General features: G+C 54.7%; 1 protein-coding gene across 1 annotated transcript in view; it reads left to right on the forward strand.

Moving 5' to 3' along the window:
• The first annotated feature begins 211 nt into the window (after window positions 1–211).
• Window positions 212–22,401, forward strand: part of IGSF21 (immunoglobin superfamily member 21) — a 159,288-nt gene continuing 137,098 nt past the window's right edge. The window contains exon 1 of the mRNA XM_056865473.1: window positions 212–269. Within this exon, the coding sequence (XP_056721451.1) occupies window positions 212–269 (58 nt within the window). The remainder of the gene's footprint in view (window positions 270–22,401) is intronic.

Here is a 22,401-nt window from a genome sequence, read left to right on the forward strand (position 1 = left end):
CGCCCCGCGCTCCGCCGCCCGCCCCGTCGGGGCTGCCGGCTGCCTCTCCAGCCCGCCCGCCCGCCCGGCGTGGGCGATGGGCTGGGGCTGGGGCTGCGGGCGGGCCTTGGCGAGGTGCGGGTGCCCGGGCGGCCGGGCGGCCGGGCGGCGCGGGGCTTGGGGCGGCGTGTGAGCCCATGGCGAGGCGGCCCGCCCGCCCCCACGCGCCACCATGACCGGCCCGCTGGCCCTCGGCCTGCTCCTCGGACCCCTCCTCCACGCCGTCCGAGGTGAGCCTGTGCGGGGGCGCCGGCGGGGGGGGGGCAGACCGGGGAGCCAAGAAAGGGCCCAACTCGTGCCAACTTTGCCCTGAGCGGGGGGGGGGGTGCGCGTGTGCTCCTCTTGTCCAGGGCGGGGGGGGGGGTCGCTGCCTCTGAAGGCGCCCGGGGGGAGTGGAGGGAGGGGGGCTTTGGCGGTGCCCCTCCCTGCTGGTGCTCTTCTGCCCGCACAGCCGCGGTCTCTCCCCGCCCCAATGATGCTGATGCTGATGCTGACCCGTCGGAGAGGGCCCCCCCGCCAGCCCCCCGCCAGCGCGCATCGCGGCGCGGCCTCTCTGCCGGCTCCAGGCCACTTGGCGGGGGGGGGGGGGGCTGCAGAAGCTAAGTGCGGCCAGCGGCCGGGGGTGGGGGGCACGGTGGATGCCAGTGGGCAGACTTTGTGGCCCCGCCCGGCCGCCTTGCCCCCAATGCATCACACTGCTTGGAGCGCCGGAGATTCGGGGGGGGGGGGCGGCGTCCCCTGCGCGTCCCCTTCCAGCTGGTGAGCCGGGGGTTACTCGGGGACGGTGGGGGGGGGGCTGCCGGCCCGCAGAAGGGAGCCAAGAAAGTTTCTCTCTTTGCTGGAGAAGCCGCGACGGGGGGGGGGGGTCTCAAAGGCCCCGGAGGCGCGCGCCCAGGGACGGTCCCGGCCACTCGCGGGCTGTAGCGCAGCCGACCAGATGGTGCTGAAAAGCCAGTCCCCGTTTCCGACACCCCCCCCCCGCCTCCCCACATATGCATTTAGTGGGGGAAGCTTTGTGGGAGTGGGAACCCCCCCCCCAGCTTTGGGGACAGGGGGAAGTAGAGATGAGCTGAGGGTCAGTGGCAGCCCCTCCCTGTCTGTTGGGGGGGGTTGAGCTGGGGGGGGCGAGGTTCTCTCCTTGGGGTGGGGGACGCGGAGCGAACATTTTGAGGTGGGGCTGCAGAGGTTTCCCCGGCAGGATTTCTAGGGTTTCGGAGCAGGCGATTCAGCCCCCCCCCCCCGACTGTTCTGGCTTGGGACAGCACTCGCCGCCGAGGCTTCGGAGCCCCCTTTGCGCCGCTTCGGAGCCGGAACCGGGCTGGGTGTCTGGGAACGATCCGCCGGTGGCTTTCCTTTGCGGGGTCGGAGGCGGGAGAGGGGGGTTTCCAGAGGACCGGGCCAGATCTTCCCCTCGGGAAACGCAAGGAGATGCTGGGGGGGGGGGCTGATGGAGGAGAACCGAGAGCGACCTGGGCAGCATTGGCGAGAGGCTGGCTGGCTGTGGGGGGGGGTCAGAGGCCAGCTTGGGGGTCAGGCAAGCAAGAGTCTTTCCCGGCCCGGTTGGTGCTGCAGACGAGGCTGCTGGGGCCGGGGCTGCGGCGGGCTGGGCTCCCTTGGCAGAGACGTGGGGCGAGCCGGGGGCCGGGCCGGGCCTGGCCTTGGGGAGAGCCTCCCCGAGGGATGCTGCTTGGCTGGCGGGGGGGAGGCCCCTCAGGTGTGGGGCCCGCCCGGCTAGGGAGGGCCTCCGATGGCAGCTGCCGGCCTGGCCTGTGGCGCTCGGCGGGGCTGGATCGCCGGCCTGACTCAGCTTCGCACGTCCGCTGCCAGGAGTCGCTGGTCCGCGTAGCCGAAGGATTCACTGGGTGGTCCTAAGGCCAGGCGCTTGGCTAGCACGTGGAAGGGAGTTCCACCGGCGGAACTCCCGGTCTGCACAGATGCGCTTCCTCCGGCTGGCAGCACCAGTAGACGCCCCCCCCCCCCAATCCCAAACTCTCTCAAGGCGGGGCTTTCTTGTAAGCAGCCAAGAAAGGGAAGACGCTGGGAAACAAAGCCGGGGGCCGGCGCGCTTCCCCGTCGCGGGCGGGTCTCCTCGCAAGCAAGCCCCACGGCGTGCGACTCCCTGGCTGGCCAGCAGAGGGCGCTTCCGCGCGCGCTTTGGCTCGCCGGCTGGGCCGGGTTGCGCTGCGCGGCCGCCTTGCAAACTTGTGGCGGACCCCCCCCCCCGCTGCCCTCCCCCCCCCGCGCCGCTTGCTCCTCCCTCCCGGGGGCATCCTCTGGCTCGGCGCAGGGAACAGGGCGACGCTCCTCCGGCCGCCTCCAGGCGCCCAAGGGCCCGCAACCTTCCCTCGGCCGGGGGTCGCAACGCTGAACCGGTCACGCCCCTCTTCCGCAGGTTGGTGCCCCCCCCGTGCCCGCATGGCGCGCACTTGGGAAAGTGTTGGGGGGGGCTTGCGGGCCCTAAAGCGGAAGCCCAAGAGGGTTTCTCCACCTTGCCAAGCCAGGTGGGAATTAATTTGCAGTTGGCTGGATGGTCCCTGGTTCGAATCTCACCTCTGGTGTGCAAGTCTCAGCTTCCCCTGCTGCGAGATGGGGCTAATAATTCTGCCCCCCTTTTGTTATAACATACATTGAGATACCTGGGGAAATGCATCAGATAGAAGTGCCAGGTATGTACTGAAACGATGGCAGATTTCTTCTTAACGAAATAGGTTCTGGGGTTCAGGTCTGAGGGGGAACTGTACCCTCTGGGTTACCTGCCTGGCTTCTTGATCCCAGGGCTGTGTGTGTGGAGTGGCTCTGGTTAGTCACAGGTCAGGGAAACATACTCTGCACACATGCAGAGGCACCCTTTCTTTTTGGTGCCACATTGGCCAGTTCTTACTTAGCCTTGCTACTGAAAACCGATTTTGGGGTCTAAGCTTGGGGACCAGATGGGGGAGGGTACACAGGCTGTCCTGTAAAGGAGGGGGTGAGACAGATCTTTGCCAACCCAAACGCAAACCACAGAGCCCCGGCACATTGAGGCAGGCTGGGTGCTCAAAAAATGGAATGAGTGTGATGACACCTTGGACTGGAAATGGCTGGTGATGCGCAGTTACACGCAAAAGAGGGGCATCCAAAATCTCCTCCCCTCCAGATCTGCACCCCCCCACCCCGCTGGAGGCTGGCATGATCATGTGTGTGTGTGTAAAGTGCTGTCAAGACATAGTCGACCCTTTATGGGGTTTTCAAGGCAAGAGACATTCAGAGGTGATTTGCCATTGCCTGCCTCTGCATGGCAACCCTGGAATTCCTTGGTGGTCTCCCATCCAAGTACTAGCCAGGACCTAGTATGATCATGGAGGTGCAGAATTCATTTGACTTTCTCTACAAGGTTGTTGTGATGGCATGTGCCATGAGGGGAGGGGGCTGTGGCTCGGTGGCAGAGCCTCTTCTTGGCAGGCAGAAGGTCCCAGGTTCAATCCCCGGCGTCTCTAGGTAAAAAGACCAGGCAGTAGGTGATGTGAAAGACCTTTCTCTTCCTGAGACCCTGGAGAGCGGCTGCCAGCCTGAGTAGACAAGATTGAGGGTCTGATTCAGTAGAAGGCAGCTTCGTGTGTACGTATGTGACACTGTTGTGTACCCTGCAAACAATAAATGCTAATGAAATGCTCATTGTAGCAGGAAGTCATGGGGTGGGGTGGGGGTCACTCTTTCTCTGAGATATAGGAGATGGGTGTGTGTGTTAAGTGCTGTCAAGTTGCTTCCGACTCATGGCGACCCTATGAATCAGTGTCCTCCAAAGTGTCCTATCTTTGACAGCCTTGCTCAGGTCTTGAGAATCTTGAGGAGACGGGTGCATCTGTTTAAATTCTCCTCCTCCTGGGGTTGGTTGGCAGAATCTCTTTCAGAATTCGTGCAGGTATAGGGGAGACCCATGGGCTTGCTTCTGGTCAAGTGATACATCAGTCAGCTGACCAAGGGGTATATAAAAAGGCAGGCGGTGGTGTGAGGCAGGCGGTTGGCCAGCCAAGGTGGCTGAGAAGACAGCCCTGCTGGGCATGGATGTGCAGGGTTGGGGAAGGGGCTCATTGGGCCGGGTCTGCACTGCCTGGCATTGGCCTCGGGAGCTGGCAAGACGCGCACATTTCTTTCCCTGTGGCCACTTTGGAGGCTGTCCGTGTTGCTGCTGAACTTGGGACTTGGCTCCGGACGCTGGCTGTCTTCTCACGATGCCTTGCCGGTGGTTTTATTGATGTTTTCCGGGCTGTTCTAATAGATGCTTTTGCGGTGGTCGGTTGTTTTCTTGGGTGTCAACTTGGCAGGAAACCCAGCGTGTAAAGGCCAAGGGGAAAAAAAACAAATGATAGAGGCGACTGAGGAAGATAAATAGGGTGGACTCGAGTCTTGGCTCTTAGATTCCCAGCCATGTCTTTTGGCTGAGGTGGGGCTGCTTCCAGGCCTCTACGTGACCTCTGCTGAGCCCTCGGGCTTATCTGCTGCCCCTAGAAAAAGGTCCTGCCCTGCAAAGGTGGCCTTCAGCCCCCCCCCTCCCGCAATGATGCTTCCCAATCTCCTTGGCTCTTTGCTTCTCATTCCTCTTGTTCTTTTAGCTGGAGGGAGGGAAGCTGCTCCTTTGGGCCCCGCTGTGGAGATCTTTACCTGGGATGGAAGTTTGGTATTTTCCTTCTTGCAAGCCAATGGGGCTGACCCCCGGGAGCGCCAGTGCCTGGGGTAAAGCCCACGTCCAGCAGGATGGTGTGTGTGTGTGTGTGGGGGGGTCTTCCTTCCTGGGCTTGGAGCTCTCTGCAGACTGTGTCCCCAGGTGGCCACCAAGGGGCAGACAGAAAAACCCTTCAAAGCCTAGCCTTTGCTGAAGGAGCTGTAGCTACTTTTGGGGGGAGTCGGAAGGGCCTCCCTGAAGGTGAGTGGAATTGTGTGAATGAGGAGTTTGTACTTGTTTATTTTTGCTTAGGAGCAGAGTTTTCCTTGAGCAGCGACGGATTTTCCACGCAGGAGGACCTCGGACGTAAGAGTTTTAGTGGGAAGTTTGCAAATGTACAGGTTGAGCAGAAGGGGACAAGCAGGCCCCAACCAGGCCGGCCGCAATTACGCACGCAGCATCCGATCCCCCAGAAGAACAAATGCCATTCATTTCATTTCTTTTATTTATAGTCTGCCTTTCTCACTGAGACTCAAAGTGGATTACACCGTGTAAGCCAATACAATCTGCAGGACATCTGAAAACAAGTGGAAATCTGAAAGAGCTGAAACAAAGCAGAAGCATTTCGACATGACGTGTTAAATGAGGCAGAAACTGGATGGCAGGAGCACAGTCACGGCAGCGGGCAGGACGTCCGGCGCACGCTTGCCTAGTCCACAGGCCCCGTGTCCCTTTACAAAAGCTGCTTTCTGAACCTTTTGATTGCAGCACAGCCGTGTTAGTTGTGCAAGGCGGGCCTTCTGAATAATTCAGTTTGGCATAGGCAGCCTTTGAGACTGCAGGTAGAGTTGCCAACTCTGGAGTGGGAAATTCCTGGAGATTTGGGGGCTGGAGGGACCTCAGTGTGATATGATGCCATAGGGGCCACCCTCCAAAGCAGCCATTGCCTCCGGGGAAACTGATCGCTGTAGTCTGGAGATCAGTTGTGATTCCAGCTGCTGTCTAGCCCCCACTTGGGGGTTGGCAAACCTGACTGCAGTCCCCTTCACAGGAGACATCTGTAGCGTCTTTCTCTCTCTCTCTCTTTTATTCTGCTGTTCCTCCATGAATTCAGGGCCACATATGTGGTGTGCCCCTCCTCCATTTTACCCTCACTACAACCCTGTGAGGTAGGTTAGGGCGAGAGTGTGCAGCTCACCCAAGGTCGTCTAGTGTGCTTTATAGCTGAGCGGCGATTCAGCCCTCGGTCTCTCTTTCCCCCCCCCGCCCCGCATGCGGCTGCCACATGGTTCCTCCCCAGCCATTCAGTCCCAGCTATCGCAGCCCCGCCATTCAGTCCCAGCTGTGTGGAGTTCAGTCGCTGCCTCTTTCCCAGGGCGGCTTCCCGGCCCTCTTTGCTCTGCTTTTAAATTCTTCTTTGCAAAACCAGCCATCTGAGAGGGATTCGCAGTGGCAGGCCGGGTGCAGAGCTCTGCGTGCGTCTCCCTTCCCTTGCATGAACTGCTTGTGTGTGTGTGTGGGTCTGCCTCTGCCCCCAAAGTGCCTGCATAGCCCCAGGGCCCTTGGCAGTGGCGGGGAGGGGGGGGAGCTCCCCAGCAGGATCTGTCTTGGCTCGCGTTGCAGTTGCTTTTTCAGTTTTGCTATTTGCCCAAAAGTGATGAGGGGGGAGGAGGGAGGAATGCCCCGAGCAGGCAAAGGGCGCTTTGTTTTTCTTCCCTGCCTTTCTGTGCATTTCAGCTGCGAAATTGGCAGACTGTCGGCCTTCCATCCCCGAGTTTAGACGCTGGCCTTTTCTCGCATTCCTTTTGTTTTCGCTGCAGGATTTTGCTAAATCTGTTGCTGAGGGATTCGTCCTCTTTTGTGCCCGGATTTCTCTCTCTCTCTTGCATTCTACTCCCCCTTAATTCCAGCTTAACCAGGAAAATATCAAAACTAATTCTGCAAATGGAACCTGTAAAGTTTGCAGCAAAGTCCAACTTCATTGTTTCATTTGTGTCGCTCCACCCCCAACCTGTGCCTAAAGACAACACCGCAAAAAAGCAACCTCCATTAAACCATAAACATTCCAATTCTTCCTTGCATGGTGTTTTCTCAAGTGTAGGAATGCTTTGGTAAAACACTGTGCCAAGAAAAACCTGGAGACAGTTGTTTGTGCAGGGCCCTCTTCATACATCTGTGGAATGGGTTCACGTGGAATCCTGGGTCCAGTTCTAGTTGCCGTAGCTCCAGAGACAGAGCATCCAAACGATGAAGGGCTTGGAGCACCTTCCCAATGAGGAAAGGTTGAAAGATCTGGGGCTTTAATCAGTTTAGAGAGAAAAAAGGAAGTAATGGGGTTATGACAAAGTTATGGCGTGGGGTGGGTGGAGAAAGTGGGTAGAGAGACTTTTTTCTCCCAGATAGTAGAACTTGGGGGCAGTTGATGGACTGACCAAAAGCAATAATGCTTTCCTCGACAAGTAATTAGATGAATTAACTGCCAGTGATGCCCACAAGCATGAATGGCTTTCAGGTGGGATTAGACAGATTGCTGGAGACGTCCATCAGTGGCTACTAGCCTTGGTGACTGAAGGGAACCTCCACTCACAGGGGCAGTCTACCCCTGAATCCCAGTTCTAAGAGGCAACATCTGGGGCACACCTTGGACCCTATGCCCTGTTTGCTGGCCCTGTAGGACAGCTGGTTGGCCAGTGTGTGAAACAGGGATCTGGACTAGACGGACCCTCACTGGTCTGATCCAGCAGGGCTGAAAGAGAGTGTGCCCCCAAACCATCCAGTGGGGATTTCTCCTGAGACCACCCTGGGTCGCCATTGTGCATTTCTGCCCTCACTTGATCCTGTTCTCCTTCTGGCTTCCAGGGATTCATTGGGGGAAGAGGGATCAACCGGGTGGCAGAGCAGGAAGGGACTCGCTCAGTTTCCCCCAACTCTGTGCCAGAAAGGAAAGGGGGGGTCTTTTGAACTTGGAGAGGGGGGTCAGGAATGTGCAGAGTGCCGCATGCCAACGCAGAGTTGTGTGGTGTGATTTGTGGATGTTCTCTGGCATGTAGGGGACGCTCGGAGCGCTTAGCCGGGGGGCCAGCCCAACTGGCTAATAATTGATGAAGTCTGTAAAATATTCATAGGTGGCTTTCCTTGAAAACCTCTCTTTATCGCCCACCGTAAAATTCTCCGACACCAGGTCCTTTTCGTAACAACAACTCCTCTCTCTCTCTCTGTCCGACTTCCCAAGGCCCCCTGGCCCTCTCCAGTTCAGGGATCTCTTTGGAGGGTGAAGGGAATAAGGGAAGGCTGGCTCTGTGACAGGTCAGAGGTTTGGCAGTGAATTGTGTGGGCTGGCCTTAAGTGACTCCTCCCTCCTTGGTCAATATTTGGGCCAGGTACAGGGTAGCTTCTCTAAGGCAGCCATGAAAGCATCGAGTTCTTCTAGCTCAGTGGTTCCCAAAGTGGGCAGTACCACCCCCTGGGGGGTGGGATTACCTAGGGGGGCACTAAGAGGCAAGGGGACAGCTGGGGGGCGCTAGAGGTGGGCCCCTTCACTAATTTGCAATAGATCGAGCTATTGCACCATGCTGGCAAATTTGGTGGAAACTATCAAAAACCTTTTCCAGACTTTGAAGACCTGGTACCACTGGATCAAGTTCATCAGTTTTGTTGAATACATTTCAACTAAAGTTTTAATTTAATTTTGTGCAATTAATTGTTACTGTTTTAAAAATTTTAATTGTTCTTATCTTCTTTAGTGCGTCACGCAAATCCCTATTTTGAATAATGCTTTTTATAGGATAGAATAGGATAGGATAGGGGGCGCTGGGATTGAGTTTGTGGAACCAAGGGGGCGGTGGCCCGAAAAGTTTGGGAACCACCGTTCTAGCCCAAGGAAACAAGCCAGGGATTTTTTAAACCACAGGCTTTGGGACTGCTGGATTCTGGAGTCTGTGTTGAATGGGGAATCCAGGTTGGGTCTCAAGTTCAATATTCTCAGCCCCAGTCACAGAAGAGACTGTCTGTGATTGACTCACTGAGGTCCGGAGACAGACTAATTCATGGAGGATCAGCAGATACTAGTCTGGAAGGTAAATAGAACTTCCATGTTTGGAGGCAGTATACCTCTACTCATTGCAGTGGACAGCAGTTTGTGTGTGTGTGGGGGGTACTTTGGCCTTCCTGTCCTATTTTAGGAGCTTCCTCAAGGCATCTGATTGGTCGGAGGGGAATGGGATGCTGGACTGGGAGGACCCTTACTCTGGCCCCTCAAGGCTGCTCTTGCGTTTCCCAGCTGCTGATTTCCCACGCCTGCTCCCCACCACCCTTCTAAGCCAGGGATTGCACACGGGAGCTTCTGAATGGGCCAGTGCTTTTGAGCTCCAGGCACACTGGGGTGCCAGGGGGCAACGGCCAGCATCCCACCTGGGGCACTTGGATGGTGGAGCTGGAAGGACCAAAGACCAGCGAGAGGCTGACAACAAAGAGGCGGAGTTCAGCCAATTCCCCTTGATGTCTTCTTTGGACCTGGGAACTTCCAGGGTGTTGAAGAGCTTGAATCCATGGCGATGCAATCACTTACCCTGCTCAGATTGCAATCGGATCGCAGATTGCGGGCGGCATCAACGCTTGCTTTTTGGAGCATTCAGAATTGTTCTAAATGGGGTTGCAAATGATTTGTGCACGTTGATTGTCACATTGCTTTCCGGTGCCTGTCTCTGTCTTTCCCCCCTGTCCACCTAACACAACTGGGGCGGGGGAATCTTACAGCAGAAGAGGTGCTTTCTTTGATTGTCTCAGTTCTGTGCGGGAGGGGGTTGCGCAACCTCTCTCCCGTCTTTCAAAGTCACTCCATTTGCCTGCCTGTCTCCTGAAGCCCAGAAGGTTTATGTACGCCAAGTATTCTAATCTGGATGGCAAATACCTTGAGCGTTGATGTGCTGCTGCTGGGAAATGAATTTTTCCACCACCAACATGCGGAAAGCCCTCCATCTCTTGCTTTGGTGGGTGAGACTCTGAGGGTCCGTCTTTGGACTCTGCAGGCCCCAAGATCCAGAGAGATGCTCTGCTAATCATTGGGGGGGGGGGCTGCTAAGTCTCAAGTTCACGCCAAGTCTGAAGGCCGGGTAGATCCATAGTTTTCTGGGTGCATCAGACCGTGGGTCCCTCTATGCCTGCATCGTGGTTCCAACCGTGGCTGGCCAGGCGTCCCTGGGAGTTTGCTTACAGGGCTGGAAGGCGACCACCTCCTCCAGTTGCTTGTCTCCCAACAAGTGATCCCGAGACACACTGCCTCTGAACATGGAGGTTCCATCAAGGTATCCTGTTGCTTCAGCATTTCCAGCCCTCTGGCTGTGACCAAAGACCCCAGCCTTGAAGCCTCACTTTCCTTAGCCCCACAGTCTTCCTTCTTTCTTGTGAGAAGCGTTCCAGCGATCACTTCCATTAAGACAGCTGAAAAGCTCTTTCCCCCTCTCCTCCCCTCTTTCGGCTGGAGATTTAAGACTTCCTGATAGAGGAATATGATAAGGTTATAAATATCTGCAAACTGGCTCGCGATGCTTGCGGCTCTTCTTTGAGGCGAGCGCGATGGATCCGCACTGTGTGCCCTATCGATGGCGGTGGCGTAGCGGTGATACGGAAGAGCGGCTGGAGGGGATGGGGGACTTGGCAGTTGGCGGGCGGAAATGGCAACACATTGATTTACTGTGGAAGCAAATGTCTAAAATTGGAGTCTGCCTTTTTCTTGGTCAAGGACAGAACTGGAGGAATGGGCCGCTTCTCCAGTGTGTTTTTTCCCCAAGACAGGAGATGAAGGTTGTGCAGAAGTTCAAGGGGTGCTTCCAAAATTCTCCTCCTCCAAATTTCATCCTCTGTTTTGGATTTCCAAATTGACTAGTTCTGTTTGTAAAGTGAAACTGGCACATAAGAATTCCTTCATTTAGCATTTAATTTCCGACCTTTGCCGAGAGCCCTGTGTCTGCACCGTCTGGCTGAGCTTGCGGTCGATTTGTGTTGCTTGTTCCCCGTTGGTTTCAGTTTGTGTGTGTGTGTTTGGACAGTGTTTTGTCAATCTCCGTGTGAGTGTGTGATTGCAGTTTTTCTGTCCAGTGCTTGGGAGTGCATGTGTAGGTTTCCGAAAGGCCGTGATACTCTCCCCCTGTTCTCTCCCCCTGAGGAGTGGGGGAATGGGCTGATAGGCCAGAACTCCCCCCCAAGATGCTCATGAGGTTCACACCTCACTTTGTGTGAACATGTGTGCTGGCGGTGACCCCCCCCCCCAGGAAAGGGGTGTGGCTCTGTCTGCCATGCTTGAGTAGGGTTGCCAACCTCCAGGTACTAGCTGGAGGTCTCCTGCTATTACAACTGATCTCCAGCCGATAGAGATCAGTTCACCTGGAGAAAATGGCTGCTTTGGCAATTGGACTCTATGGTATTGAAGTCTCTTCCCTCCCCAAACCCCGCCCCAAAAACCTCCCGCTGGTGGTGAATACCTGGCAACCCTACGCTTGAGCTTCTGAGAAGCAGGCAGCTTTCTCTGCCTCTCCAGGAATAAGACACCTTGCATGCAATTTTCCAAGCAGCTTGTGAACGAAAATCTACGGCCGTCTTGTGTGCTGGATATTGCAGCGGGTTTGATTGCTTGACTCCCCCCCCCTCTTCCAACTGGTGCTCCCCCTTCCCCCCCACCCCGCACTCTGTTGAAAGCTTCCTGCAGAGGGGGAGAAAAATAACCAAACTCTTTAAACATTTAAAGGGCTGATTTAAACAACGTTATCTCTCTTGGAAACAAAAGAGAGAGGGAGAGCATATTCTCGTTATATTTAGCGTATTGTGTCGGACAAAACAGATGTGCCAAGACTGCAACGGCTACAGCCCCAGGAATATTAAATATCCCATTTGGGGATTGTTGAAATGTGTTGTTATAGCCCACAATTCTAAGGTGGTGCTCCGAAAACGATTGCTTGGTGCAGAATCTGAATCTCAGTTCGCTGTCGTCCTGTGGAAAATAGTTTGTAAAAGCAGGTTTCCAGTCCTTGAGTAGCAAAGGTGGTAGTGCAAAGTTCTGGTTGCCATTCACTGGAGCCAGAAGTGGGGAGGAGCAATGAGAAGGAACCCCCCCCCCCAGCATCACCCCCTGCATCACAGTGGCAAAATCCAGAGAGATGCCACGGCGTTTAATTATCTACAGGGCCACCTTTCTATATGACTCTGCCCCAAGATGGAGGGGGGCAGCTGAGACTATTTTCAGTCGTGCTTTCATACATTGAGAGGACTTTTCTGCGGTGGCCCCTCAGCTGTGCAGCACTGCCCATTGGTCAGTGTCTCTGCCCTTCGCCATCACTGGGGTAGCTCCAGCACTCCTCCAAGGAACTTTTTCTTCATTCAAAGGAATCTTCCTCCAACAGAACAGTCACACAAGTCGGAGGAAGGCGCCTTAGGTTAGTGGAAGACTTCCGCTTGTGCTCTGTGGAGTGGTGGGACAGGGGTCGGATCCACCCCATTGTTGACTTTTTGGTTCCTGGTGGAACCGTGCCTGGTCGCCTAAACTGCTGCTGCCGCCTTTGTTGTTTGGCTCTGATGGTTCAACTTTGTACTTTCGGTGTGTGTGTGTGGGAAAGTCCCGTCAAGTTGCAGTTGATTTATGGTGACCCTGCAGGGTTTTCAAGGCAAGACACATTCAGAGGGGGTTTGCCACTGCCTGCCTCTGCGAAGCGACGGTGGACTTCCTCGGTGGTCTCCCCTCCAAGTACTAACCAGGGCTGACCCTGCTTAGCTTCCGAGATGTGATGAAATCAGGCTAGCCTGGGCCATCCAGATCACAGCTTTGTGCTTTTCCTGCTGTGAGAGCCAGCGTGGTGTAGTGGTTAAGGGTGGTGGTTTGGAGCGGTGGACTCTGATCTGGAGAACCGATTTCGATTCCCCACCCCTCCACATGAGCGGCGGAGGCTAATCTGGTGAACCGGGTTGGTTTCCCCATTCCTACACATGAAGCCAGCTGGGTGACCTCAGGCTAGTCACAGCTCTCTCAGCCCCACCTACCTCACAGGTTGTCTGTTGCGGGGAGGGGAAGGTGATTGTAAGCTGTTTTGATTCTTCCTTAAGTGGTAGAGAAAGTCGGCATTTGAGGGAGCAGCAAAACATGCAGCGATGCAGCGGGGGCATCTTCCTCTACAGACAGTGCATGCAACCCTTTCATGAATTCACTGGCTGGGCTCAAGAGGAGGGAGGTGGTGCACCTCTGTTCGGGAGGAGCGGAGAAGACCCTTATCGTATTTCTTTGATGCTGTTGTTGTTGTTGTGTGTGTGTGTGTGTGTGGTTTTTGGTCCTGCTTGTTTGCATTGCCTGCCATTTGTGATTCTTTTGTTTCTCTTACACAATTTGTATGCAACTGAAGTAAAACCAGGGGGGGGGGAATGTGACAGTTGTAACAGGGAAAAATTGGCAGAGAGGAAGAGAATGTGTTGTTTTTTCAAAAAAATGAGATTCCCAGCTTTGTTTCTTACCAAGGAGAACCCCAGTCAAAGTGAGGGCATCCGAATTGCCAGCCAGCGTTTAGAAGTTGGTCTCATCCCTCGGCTGGAAAGGCCCAGGCAGGACTTACAAGTCCTGCATTTAGGTAGGAAAAATCAAATGCATAATTATAGGATGGGGGAGGCTTGTCTGAGCAGTAGTGTGTGTGAAAAGGATCTTGGGGTCTTAGTAGACCAAACACTGAACATGAGTCAGCAGTGTGTCGCGGTAGCTAAAAAGGCAAATGCTGTCTTGGGCTGCAACAACAGAAGTATAGTGTCCAGATCATGCGAAGTGATGGTATCACTTTACTCTGCTCTGGTTAGACCTCACCTAGAGTACTGTGTTCAGTTTTGGGCACCACAATTTAAGAAAGACGTAGACAAGCTGGAATGGGTCCAGAGTAGGGCAACAAAGATGGTGAGGGCTCTGGAGACCAAGTCCTATGAGGAAAGGTTGAAGGAGCTGGGTATGTTTAGCCTGAAGAGGAGAAGGCTGAGAGGGGATATGAGAACCATCTTGAAGGGCTGTCATAGAGAGGATGGTGCCGAGTTGTTTTCTGTTGCCCCAGAAGGACCAGAACCAATGGGTTGAAATTAAATCAAAAGAGTTTCCATCTAGACATTAGGAAGAATTTTCTAACAGTTAGAGCGGTTCCTCAGTGGAACAGGCTTCCTTGGGAGGTGGTGGGCTCTCCTTCCGTGGAGGGTTTTAAGCGGAGGCTACATGGCCACCTGTCAGCAATGCTGATTTTATGACCATAGGCAGTTGATGAGAGGGAGGGCACCTTGGCCATCTTCTGGGCATGGAGGTGTGGGAGTGTGTGTGTGTGGGGGGGAGGTAGTTGTGAATTTCCTGCATTGTGCAGGGGGTTGGACTAGATGACCCTGGTGGCCCCTTCCAACTCTGTGATTCTATAAGAAATGCGAGTGTGAGTGAAATGTGGACCTATTGCTGTTGCCCCCCACTGCATCCTTCCCAAGCCTTTGGTCGGGCCTTGTGTTCTTTTTTAAAAGGACTCCCGTTCTGCAAACAAGCTTCTCCATCTCTTCCAGCCAAAGTGCCTCGTGCATTACCGAGCCGCTATTACCCTTCCTCACGGGAGCACTGAATTAAAGGAAATATTTTACGATTCCACGCTTCGTTATGTTTTATTAAAAGCAGTGTGTCAGCTTTCCCCTGCCACATTCATCAGACGGTCTCGGCCTCCCCCTCTCTTCCCCCTCCCGGTGTTTTTAAAGCCGCAGCCGCTGCTGCCGCTTCGGTCCAAGCCTGAACTCTGTGCAGAGGGTGAGCTCAGTGAGGGATCAAGTGCTTTTGAGCATGAACAGAGAACGGTTCCCTTTGCTGCTGTGTCATTTGTGATGTGCTTGTCTTCTCCCCAGAATTTGGGATTAGAGGTTGGAGATCCTCGGGGGAAGTGGGTCAGCTGCCCTCTGGAGGGCATCTTGAGGCAGCCAGAGAGGCGCTGTGGGCAGGTGCACCCAGGTGAACACCTCCAAGCTCCGATGGCATCATTCCCAGCACCCTTGTCAAAGACTGAAAATGCTCAAACTAGCATGTGTCAGTGCTGAACCCGATGCTCGCCAAATGCCATGTAGGTGCCTGTCTCTCCCCAGCACCTCCGCTCTACTCCAAGCTGTACACCTGACCTCGTCGCCATGGTCTGGGGCCCTTTGAGCAGAAGAGAGGTCCCAACCTGGGTCCTGTCTGCCTTATAAATGGCTGTCCCCAATCTTCTGCAGCATAATTTCCTATTGATTAGGAATAGTGGGGGTTTGCAGCTGCAGAAATTCATTAAGAAGGAGAAGAAGAAGAGTTGGTTTTTATATGCCGACTTTTCTCTACCACTTAAGGCAGACTCAAACTGGCTTACCTTCCCTTCCCCTCCCTACAACAGACACCCTGTGAGATGGGTGGGGCTGAGAGAGCTCTTAATAGAACTGTGACTAGCCCAAGGTCACCCAGCTGGCTTCGTGTGTAGGAGTGGGGAAACAAACCCAGCTCACCAGATGAGCCTCCGCCGCTCATGTGGAGGAGTGGGGAATCGAACCCTGTTCTCCAGATCAGAGTCCACCGCTCCAAACCACCGCTCTTAACCACTACACCACCCAGCCCCCTCAGCAGTTCTGGCCATGTGGCATCACACTGTCCAGCAGCCTGCCTTCATAATGCCGATTGCTCCAAAGTGTGCAGATAGCCTCAAAGCGCTGCTTGTTTTCAACTGTGAGCTGATCTGCATTTTGGCTTCAAGGGGGACCCATCCTGAGAGGGAGAGGGGGGGCACAGTCCCCAGGGGCCACAGAAAGTCCCTAGCTTTTCTTGGTTCCCCAATATTCCTGCTTCCACAACATTTACCTCCTCACAGTCATTTTTCACCATAGGGTACCAGATGATGCTGAAAAGGAAGGGGGCTCCTTCACAGGGGCCAAAATGTTGGGAAATCCTCCCCCCCCCCAATTTGGCACTGGGTGTGTAGGCCACATATTCTCCGGGTCCCCTTGGTCCCTGAAAAGAAAGCCCTTGAATGCTGCCCTTTCCCTGGAGAACAGCACAAACTTTCCGGCCCAAGTATTGGCTGCGAGGACCAGCGGCTGAGTGCCTCAACAAATATTTGAGAGCCCTTTCACAGCCGGGCAAAACGGGGAGACCGAAAGGTATTAATTAGGCATTATTCCTTCGGAGGCTCGGAGAAGGATTAAGGCGGCAGTCGCTCTCATCTGTTCCTGTAGCGTCTGAAAAGGAGCGGTAAATCAGCAATATGGATCGGTGCTGTAAGAGAGAGATATGTTTTAATCTTATTAGCTGCGCAGCACTACGGAGAAAGGGACGGGATTATTAATCATGGGGTGCAAATCGGTTTGGGGGGAGGGCTTCGAAGGAATTAGGGGCCTGCCAGTGAGCAAGTGCGTGTTGTAGGTCAGCCCAAAGTGGAGAGATGAATGTCAAGCGGTGGAAGAAGGGAGAGGTGGAAAAGCCAAATGGTGGGCAGAAGGGTGTTGTGCCGAGAGGGCGGGAGGGGCTGGCGCTGCCTGCAGTTTTCCAAGTTTCTGCGTATCAACAGGTTAAGATGCCTTCTACTGAATCAGACCATTGATCCATAAAGGAGATGCCTGGGATTGAACCCGGGTCCTGCAGCGTACCAAGCAGAGGTGCGACCTCTGAGCCACAGCCCCTCCCCAGCAACCTGCAAAGCTGCCACGTGGAGTCAGGTCTCCTCCTTTCCAAGCATGCAATGCAAAAGGGGCTCCTTTTAGCTGGGGCTGCTGGGAGAGGGCTTTCCACAGGCCAAAGAGGGAGTTCACGGCTGAGCGGGGGTCTCTGCCAGCGTGGTGTAGTGGTTAAGAGCGGTGGTTTGGAACGGTGGACTTTGATCTGGAGAACCGGGTTTGATTCCCCACTCTTCCACATGAAGCCAGCTGGGTGACCTTGGGCTAGTCACAGCTCTCTTAGAGCTCTCTCAGCCCCACCTACCTCACAGGGTGTCTGTTGTGGGGAGGGGAGGGGAAGGTGATGTAAGCCGGTTTGAGTCTTCCTTAAGTGGCCAAGAAAGTCGGCATATAAAAACCAACTCCTCCTCCTCCTCTTCTCCTTCTCCTTCTCTTCCTCCTCCTCCTCCTCCTCTGCCCAGAAACTGCACAACCCCCCTACTCCCCTAGGCCAGGATCGTCTCTTCCAACTAGCAGCAGGTCTCCGAGGGCCTGGGCAGAGAAAACTCTTTTGTGGCCCCTGAGGTCCTTGAACTAGAGATGTTGGGGGTTTTTATTGGGGGGGGGGTCTTCTGCATGCCAAGGAGGGGCTCCTCCCCTGTGCTGTGGTGGTGCTGGGGAGATGGGGTTGGTATCTTAAGCCTCCTGGGCGTATTCCGGATTCTCACTGGGTGAGTGTTGATTTCCATGTGTCAGTGAGTTAACGTTGCCACCTTCGAAGCCTCTGCTAAGTGGCAAAGAGTTTCCGATGCCCAGCCTGAAAGGGGAGAGTGGGGAAACTCTCCTGGCCAGTGAGCAAGATGGTGCAGATGGCTGGCGTACGCAGGGGCTGTCGTGCGGGTTGGGGTAAGTCCCAGTTCCAGTGCAAAAAGAGTGCCGGTATGCAAATGCGCACTTAGACACAACTCCGTTATAACTTTTGCCGTTATCTTCAAGGCAGCTGTTAAGTAATAAACTACAGGTAGGATAACAGCCTTATCTTTACCAGACAGCAGATAAAATTAAATGATAATTGTGAGAACAAACAGGAAAGTGTGAAGTTGTGGTAGGTTTGCTGCGTGGTATATGGGCATTGGCATTCAGCATCAGTTAAAGCAAATAAGGGATATGTGTGGATGGGACGCTGACTTGGCACCTGTTGGCATGCTGGCTGGGGCTCCTGACCCCCTTGCATCTTTCTGGCAAGGCCTCAAGTTCTCATCAGCCCAGATTTGAAGGGGGATGCCCGGGGGCTCTCCGGGCCCTCTGGCAGAGGCCCTTCCCAGGGGATCCAGGAGATCCAGGGGCTGAACTAGGGGTTTCTGGGTCTTCTCGCCCCTTCCCAGGGCAATGAGATCAGGGTGGAGGCAGCACAGATGGGGTGGTGGCACGCCATCCCCGGGCCTCTTTTTGCTTTTCTTCCTCCCAAAGTTCTGTGGGCGGCAGCACCAGCTGGAGTGCGTGAGTGAGAAACGATCGACTGGAATCAACGGCGTCTCTTTTGTCTTGGCAAACTCTTGGGCAGCTGACATTTTTCAGCTCTCATTCAAATGAGTGTGTCTGAGAAACGCTTCCATTTATAGAGATTCAAATATTAAGTAGGCTTCCAAGATGGGCTTGGCGTATATGTGTGCCTTCCCCCCTCCCCAGCTCTTTCTGAGTTCCTCCTCCTCTAATGAATCCTCCTTAATAGGACAGGTTCCTTCCAGGAGGGTCGGCCTGTGGATCTTTGTGCGAGTGAATTTTGAAAGGGGGAGGCCTGTCAGCTTTTGGCTGCCAAATCGATGCCAAGGCCAGCCATTAAATATAATGGTATCAAGAGAAAAAGGATCAATACTTCCAAATGAGATGGGTCCCTTCAAAAATGTGGCAATAATTGGATTTCCTAAAAATTCATCAGCTGGAGCTAAAGTATCCAGTGTGTCTCCAGCTCTTGGCCGGGAAGCAGCTCCTTCCTGGTTTGCTGTTTTATTGTGAAGTTTTCTACTCCGGCCTTATAACACTGGGAAAATGCAAAATATCACATCATATTTTGAAAAAGCAGCAAATGCCAGCAATAAAAGTAAAATGAGCCATCTGGTCAAACAAGGCAGTGGCATTTCTTACATTGATCAACCAGAACCCCTGCAGTGTGGGACCTTTGGTCCTCACTGCAGGGCTGCCTTGTATGTCTCGTGATGAGGTGGCTGCCCCGGATGCAGCCAGAGACCCTGAGAGGCTCAATCCAGGCTTGCCTACAGTGGTGGGCAACCTCTCACGCGTTGCCAGTTTTCTCCCACTCTCGCCAGCTGTCACATTGGGAGAAAATGGGGGTGGGCATGATATAGCTGACACAGTGACCTCACGTCTGGCTGTCACATCCATGAAAGCTCTAGGACTTTCCCCAGTCTCTATGGTCTTTATTGTCGAGTTGCACAAGGCTTCCCCTCCCTCTGCCCTGCCCTCAAAAGCTCCCAGGACCCTCAATGACCTTGACCGCAGAGCTCCTGAAGCTGGCTGGGCATGTGCAGAGGCAGAAGGGCTTGGGGGAGGGACCAGTGGTTTGGGGGGCTGGTGAGTAAGGCAGAGCTGCCAGGATCTGGCCACAAAAAAAAATCACAAAAATCACACAAGGTTGGAAGAGACCACAAGGGCCATCCAGTCCAACCTCCTGCCGTGCAGGATCCCACAATCAAAGCGCTCGCGACAGATGGCCATCCCGCCTCTGATTAAAGACCTCCAAAGATGGGGATTCCCCCCCCCCCAGGCTGGACAACTCAGCAGGTAAGGTGCCCAGTTAGAGAAGCCCCCGACCCCTGGTCTGGCTTCCTGGCCCAGCCTCACCCTTCCACGGAGAGCTCCCACAGGCTCCCAAACGTGGGGCCCTCCCTGCTGGGTCTCTTCCCAAGAGTCGCTGAGTTCAGGGCCGAGCCCTTTTGAGGATTGCCCCCCTCCCCAAATGAACCCCCCTTGATTACCTGTTGCTGTTCTCAGCCCCATCTTAGAACAGCATCAGCTCTGCATTGGCCAATCCTTTGCACGTGTGTCAGGAGTCCTTGGCCTGGCCATCGACGGGCACCGTGCTTGTCAGAGTAATGGGGCGGCCCTGCTTCGACACCCCAACCCTGTAGAAACCCTTTCAAATTGTTCTGCAATCCGCCAGTGAAATCTGCTTCCTTGTGATCAGGGCGCCTCTTGCCTCAAGAGAGGGGCTGTCGCTTTCTCCTCGAGAGCCCTCACCGAAGGAGTGGTGTCGGGAGGGAAGAGGTCTCGAGTCAAGTGCCGAGAGTTCCTCAGGGTTGCCTTCGCTCTTCCAGAGGTGGGCGCGACCCATCTTCGGGAAATGCCCCCTCCGAGCAAGGTGGCGCAGCCCAAAAGCACGCGCTGTGCCCTGCCAAACTGAAGCATCTAATTTCTGCAGATTGTCGAGCTCGGGTGTTGATCTAATTAGCCCGAATGAGTTACATGTGTTCTGCGGAGCAAGCGGGCGCCCAAACGAACCGCCTGGGCGTAGGCTAGGTAATCAGAGAGCAGCAAGCAAATTAAGCAGCTTGATTACATCTGTGAGGTGCGTGCGGAGAGAGGCTGCCGTGGTGGAACTGGAAAAAACAACCGACACAAAAGGTACATGACGGAGAAGAGGGTTGCGCGGCGGCAGAGAGGGCAAATAGCAACTCATCCCCTTTCCCCCCTGAGCTGTTGAGCATGGCTTGGTGGGCGTGGCCAGAGAGACAGCATTGTGTAGTGGTTAGACACCCAGACGAAGACTGGGGCAACCTGAGTTCAAATCCTTGCTTTGCCAGGAAGCTGGGTACTTGAGCTTACTGAGGTCATGCTGATGGTGGGTCAGGAACGTTCCCCTTCCTGTGTAATGTTGGAGCCCACTGGGCCAGCATGCGGATTGGTAGCATTGGTCTCTGTGCATGAGAGAGTGTTGTGTGTGTGCACCCGGGACCCCTCCCATTCAGTCCCCCCCCCCATCCCCAAGTATTGAAACTTGGCCTCATGAAGGGGAGGAGAGGAACCTGCCTTGGGGAGGGGTGGCTCTTGGCGGAGGACTGGCCCTTCAGCTTCCTTGCAGGTCAGTCTTTCCCCACATGCATTCTGATTATAGTTCTTGCAGCCTCCTGATTTCAGTTGGAAACTGGAGGGGCCATGGCTCAGTGGTCGAGCATCTGCTTGGCATGCAGAAGGTCCCAGGTTCGATCCCTAGCATCTCCAGTTAAAGGGACTAGGCAAGTAGGTGATGTGAAAGACCCTGGAGAGCCGCTGCCAGTCTGAGTAGACAGTACTGACTTTGATGGACCAAGGGTCTGATTCAGTAGAAGGCAGCTTCATGTGTTCATGTGCCTCTTCCCTTCCTATCTCTCCCAGTAGTCTGTTAAGTTCTCAGCAGTTACCAGCAGCAGTTACCACCAACTGTCTGCCTCTGATGGTGCCTTCACCTTTGAGTCTGGCTGTTGGAGAAAAAAGGGACAGAAATGTTTTAAATCCATAGATGGATCAGAACCAAATAGACCTGAAATGGCTGGCATTTCCTAGTGGTTAGTGTATGGTTAGTGATGGTTAGTGGTTAGTGTATGGAACTACAATTTGAGGGATCTGGGTTCAGATCCCCCCTCTTAAGATGAAACAGTCACATTCTGTGAGCTTATCTAAGATGTGTTGCAAAGAACAAATGGGGAAGGGAGAGCCACACACGACAGTCGTGGGGCCCTGGCTCAGTGGTAGTGTGTTTGCTTTGCATGCAGAAAGGTCCCAGGTTCGATCCCTGGCAGCATCTCCAGGCAAAAGGATCAGGTGATGTGAAAAATCTCCACATGAGACCCTGGAGAGTGGGTGCCAGTCAGAGGAGACAAGACTGACCTTGAGGGGTGGGTTGGGGTGTCTGGCTCAGGAGAAGGCCGCTTCTGGCTTCGTGGGGTCCTGAGCCCCTCTAGAGGAAAGGCAGGATTGAAATGCACTGGATGGAGAGGTCGTTCTTGCTTAAAATTTGTGAGGAAAACAGCAACTTGACGCTCTGGTGTGCTCATCCCAAGAGGAAACGGGCACTGTGAAAAAGCTGGCTGGTGTCTGAGCACGTTGTTTGCGAGGGCTGCAGTTCTTCTAACCAACAGGGAGTCCTTCCTGTGGGCTTTTCAGGCTCTCACCCCTCCTTCCCTTGGCCATCTGCATGTCTTGCCAGACAGAAGCTTGTGAGGTCCTTGCCCCAAAGAAGGGCAGGTGGAAGGCCTTGACTTCCCACCGCTGCACACCATCCCCAACACAAGGCTGTTCAGCTGTGCCGAGTTCCTTTTGCGTCAGGACACCGGAGGCTGATTTGCTTATATGCAAATAGCGAGCACATTGCCCATTTGCAAATGGGTCATTCGGGGCCTCAACTGACCCATCGACGTGGCTTGCATTAGTGGGGAAGACAGCTGGACAGGCAGCCGGTGGAAGAGGCCAGGAAGGGTCGGAGTGTAATATGGCCGTAAAGGGGCAGGCAGGCGAATACGCAGCCTCCTTCTGTGGATCAGCCGCCACACCAGCAGAATGCCCCCGGCCCCTTTCCTGTGTGTGCAATTCCCAGAAGGCTCCGCAGTTGTAGTCTGCCGGGAGCGCAGCTGGGGGCCATGAGCTGCTTCCCCAGTTTTGAGTCTGCTGGAGCTTCTCGCCCTGGTGGGCAGTGGCTCTTGGACCGCTGCTGGCGTGGCGTCAGAGGGACGGGCTCTGCACTTGGGCTGGTGCCCAGCTGGCGGTTTGACTGGCCTCCAGTGATCCGGTTCTGCACTGTTCCTGATATGCTCTAGGAAGAAGTGCTGTCCGCTGGAGGAGGGCACCCACGTGGGAAGCTGCATTGCAAAATGTTGGGCCGGGCCTGGGGGTTGCAGGGTAGCCCTAGTGAGTGGCACAGGCAGGCATCAAGGCTGGCAGAGAGCCCACTACCCCACAAGGAAGCTTCTTTGTTTGCCATGGTAAGGGCGCTTTGAGAGTCCCATAGATTTTGGATCAGACACGGCCCAGTTGGCTCACGAGTTTGGGCAGCTATTCTTTTGGTCCAGAACAAAGCA

Source organism: Euleptes europaea, chromosome 19 (assembly GCF_029931775.1).
Source record: "Euleptes europaea isolate rEulEur1 chromosome 19, rEulEur1.hap1, whole genome shotgun sequence".
Taxonomy (NCBI): Eukaryota; Metazoa; Chordata; class Lepidosauria; order Squamata; family Sphaerodactylidae; genus Euleptes; species Euleptes europaea.